Source organism: Dipteris shenzhenensis, chromosome 11 (assembly GCF_047967505.1).
Source record: "Dipteris shenzhenensis isolate YYH24624 ecotype China chromosome 11, Dip_SZ_1.0, whole genome shotgun sequence".
NCBI classification, from domain to species: domain Eukaryota; kingdom Viridiplantae; phylum Streptophyta; class Polypodiopsida; order Gleicheniales; family Dipteridaceae; genus Dipteris; species Dipteris shenzhenensis.
Genome location: NC_141606.1, coordinates 16024586 through 16028749, shown reverse-complemented (window position 1 = coordinate 16028749; position 4164 = coordinate 16024586). Strand labels below are relative to the sequence as shown.

The following is a 4164-nucleotide window of genomic DNA, read 5'->3' as shown; positions in this document are numbered from 1 at the left end:
CATAAGTTGAGAAGGGTGCCTTTTAAAGATTATTTGGAAAAGTGTTGCCCTTTAAAAAGGAGTTAGAATGACCTTATCATTGTTGGGTAGAACCTGTCATGGGGGGTTGCCCTTGTTACAAGCATCGTTAGAGGCAAAAGATCCATTAAGTGATTGGCCAAACAACTTCACTTGAATGTGGATATACACTGGTGATTGGGCGAGATGGTCCAATGCATGGGCAGCCTTGTTGGCTAATGTGGATTGGCAAAAAGGTCGCATGAGTGACAAATGGAGACTCCATTTTGAAGATTCTACGTGAAGGCTCCTACAACAGTGGTTCGAGGTGGTGAAGAGCGGCTATAGAGATGGCAACTGATGTTGCTCTCATCCTTTTTGTTTTTGTAGTCCCAATAAGAGTCGTGCATCATTCTTCCATCTCCTGCTAGAGGTTCATAGAGCAGCTGCTCTTGTCAAAATAGTCTAGAGTCTTGTCCTTAGTCAAGTCAATCGTGTCATGTTTTTGTAACCTACGAAAAATCTCATAGGAGTGAGCAGGATGTCCATGTCTATAGACTATGTCCAAAGGTCTTATGTCAAGTTTGAAATACGTTTCGGGTTAATTAAGTGTTCTTTTTCTCAATTATCACCATCCATTGTGTGATTGTGGTTAATGGGCTACAAGATTTTCATTAAGGGGTGGTACGCTGCATGCTATTCTATGAATGGAACATGCTTTCAAAAAGCTTCTGAAGGATTCAAATTTAAGGTTCGGTCTATGTTTCTATGGGGGAAGCATGGATGGAAACCATCTCACAGTGCTTGCTCCATTTTATATAATGAGGAGGGAAAGGGTTTAGAAGGGGTTTAGAGAGCCATTTTACCAAGAACCTGTGACAATCCTCTTGGCAATTCTTATCGCATTTTGTTTAGTGAGGGAAGGGACTCCAGGCATCATCAAATCTCTCTCAAATCCTAAGAAGGGTAGCATGCAGCCTTTTTACCACATCAAGGTCAGAGAGGGCCTACACTTGGTCAAATAATTAGAGGATTATGTTGATTGTCAATGAGACCAAAAGGCCTAATTGGTTGATCAGTGCATGCCACCCTAGTACTCGATGATCTTGATGTGAATATGAGTATTGTATGGTTGGCAGCAGTCCCCTAGGGTTAGGTGTAAGGCTGACATTGAGCAAGTATTGGAGATGGTGTACACCTTTAGTGGGGGTTGTTCTTAGGGTATAAAGGAGGTTGAATAGATATAAAGAGAAAGTTAAAGAATTGGTGAACAAGATTGCATTGACAAAGGGGCTTATGTAATGGGGACCAATGGAATAGCTCGAGACCTCCTGGTGCTATTTTCGTACCCTTCAGAACCATTGATATGATGCTTCTCTATAGCCTCCTCTCATTAATGTGATATTTCTTTACAGTCCTCTCTCATTTTCCCTTTCACATTTTGTCATGCAAAAAGGGAAAAGCATCCAAATAAACCACCCCTATTTTTCCTATAAACTTTGGAAGTGTGCTCTTCCGAGGGAAAAACATCCAAATAAACCGTCCCTATTTTCCCTCTATGACATAAGCCCATAAGTACTCCCCCATCTTAAATGTGAGAGGGTTGCAAACTTTTTTCCATATAAAACAAGGTGACCAAACCACTATGGCTTTCATCGATGAAAGAAAGAGTAGGTGAGATAGTTTTAAGAAAGGTGATGTGTCCATTAATAACTTCATTAATATTGACAATTAAAACCTATAGATGAGAATTAACCTAAATTACAACATGTAAGGTGGTCAAATTAACCTAAACAACACAAATTCAAGGGCCAACGAAATTTAGCCAAAAAATCTAGTCCGACTCTAGCTTACCTTATCTTGTGTCCTTTTGTTTTGGTTGTTGCCTGGTCTCGTCGACCAACCGTGTTCCAGTTTTCATCGATTCCTCATCAATCATACCATCAAGCTTATTGAAAGCTTTAGATAAATATATTATCACAGTCTTCGACTTTCCGATCTTCCTCTACCAAGCCACCTCTCCAAACAACACCTCTGTCTTCCAAGAACCGCCCATCTGTGAGTCCTCACCTAGGCAACCCATTCATATTTCACAGATCTTTTTTGCCCCCGTTCATTTCGTATAAACCAACACACTTGGCGGTTCGGGAGCTTTCCAAGCGCCCTCTGGTGTTCCTGTTTCTTGCGCATCTGCCATCGGCTACAATGCTGAGCATCATTCATTTCGTTATTCCAGCGCTAGTCTTGCTTGCCAGTTTGTTAGACTCTGTATCTGCAGCTGGACGTTCTCTGCACGAGTCCAAGAGCCCGCTTGAGGGCCTGATCATTCCAGCTTCGATCGCTGTACCTTCGGGTTACAGGTTGCACCTGGCTTTTAACGGGGTTGGACATCAACGTTATGGATTCAACGGTACTCAGTGGGTGCTTCAAAATGCCACTGCGAAGTTGTACACGATACCGCAAAATAAGCTGGTTGGGAAGCACTTTTTCTTGCCACAAAAAGATGAAGAGGGTGGCCAACCATCGTGGAAGTCGTTCCATCCCAAAAGCTTGGTAACGGCCAAAGCTAAAGCTGCTGTGACTGTTAACCAGGACAGTATAACTTGGAATCTGCTAGAAGAGACCAGCGAAAGTGGTAGCAAGTAAGTTACAGAACGGCACTTAATAGATCCATCGTTCTCTGCCCTGTGTTTCTAACGAATTGCATAAGATATAACTTGATGCTGCTCCCCGTGAATCCAGTTTGTTCACATGAACAAAGGATGTTTAGAAGCTCAAAGCTTGCTTAATGTTTCAGGAAATTGCTCGGAGATGTCACGTTTGTGCAGCGCCTCAGAACAAGACGTGGTCTGCCTCCGTCCAGTACGAAGGGAGCTGAAAAAGACGACACTCATTCGTCCAAGTATTCTGCAATCTACGCCTTCTATGTGAAGAAGTGAGGGCTCGGGACACCTCGAAATTGAGCTCGAGGAAGAAGATGAACAGTGCATATGCTGTAATATTCTGTTTACTGTAATATTTTTTGCGTGGGAAAATAGGAAAACCAGTATTGCGCAATGCGCATGCAAGAAGAAGAAAAGAAATTTGCATTTGATCTATAGCATCCCGCCCGTAAGGGATGGTATATTTTCTACAAGTAAATAAAATTCAAATGGTGGCCAAATTCTAAGCAATTATTTTCAAATTAATGTGGTTCTTAAGAACTTTTGCCTCTCAAGTGTACTTTTAAGACAATGACATAATGGTTTTTTCTTGAAGCTCTTAACCATCGTGTTTATAACTTTCTTGTCGGTTTAGTCATGAGATAAAAAGATATTGTTGTAGCTCAAGATACTAATACACACTCAAGTTTGCCCCTCTTGATATAGAAATAATTAGTAGTATGAAAGTGCGGATCATGCTCTCCTAGTGCAACGTGGAATTAGCAAAAGATCAAGGGGGATCAAACCATAGAAAAAACTCCATGAGAGAGACATATGGTAGGCAATACTCAATCTATTCCAAATGTGTGTACTCAACAATACATTATATTAGGCCTCTTATATAGAAAGAGCCTTTAGAATAGTCAACACTTGTGGGATCCTCTGATCCACATCTCTCCTTGTGGATGTTCTCCATCCACATCCTCACATCATGTAGTCCACATCTTAGGGTGGCTACTTTAATACATTCCTATACCATACCTTAGCCTCTAATATGTGCTCATGGCACCATATCTCAACAAGTAGTACATGACCACATAAACCTCAGAATTGGTAAACTTGAGAATCAATTTAAAATGCATATTTGAAATCTACAATTTTGATGGTACTTAAGAAAGACATCTTAAATATATGTTCCACAACTAAATTGAATATCATTACATTATATATTTATTGAAACTTACAGGGTTGCCTCAATTTGCAACATCAATGTTTCCCTACTCATCGCTTAGTTGTTTTTATATCAGTGAGATGGCTACTTATAATTTTAGCATTTTTAAAAAAGAGGTAGAGATGGCTATTTATAGTTTTAGGAGTTTTAAAAAAGAGAGATAAAAAAAGTACAAATCTATAACATATTAACGAGGCTAATCAGTTATGACCATGGAACGAAGGTGAGCCCTTGGATTTAAATCCATGAATGTAAGTCGTCCGATTAAAATAAGTTAATTTTTTGCATCTCAAA

General features: G+C 40.2%; 1 protein-coding gene across 1 annotated transcript; it reads left to right on the top strand.

Annotated features, from left to right (window-relative positions):
• Positions 1–1933: 1933 nt before the first annotated feature.
• LOC147896674 (uncharacterized) lies at positions 1934–3036 on the top strand. Its single transcript, XM_087381861.1, has 2 exons — positions 1934–2639; positions 2795–3036. Exons 1-2 carry the CDS (start codon positions 2203–2205, stop codon positions 2934–2936), a joined length of 579 nt encoding a protein of 192 aa, XP_087237987.1. The 5' UTR covers positions 1934–2202; the 3' UTR covers positions 2937–3036.
• The last annotated feature ends 1128 nt before the right edge of the window (positions 3037–4164 follow it).

Coding starts and splice junctions, on each gene's coding strand:
- LOC147896674 (XM_087381861.1), top strand. CDS start 2,203: ATGCTGAGCATCATTCATTTCGTTATTCCAGCGCTAGTCTTGCTTGCC. Junction 2,640..2,794: donor ACCAGCGAAAGTGGTAGCAA/GTAAGTTACAGA, acceptor TTAATGTTTCAG/GAAATTGCTCGGAGATGTCA.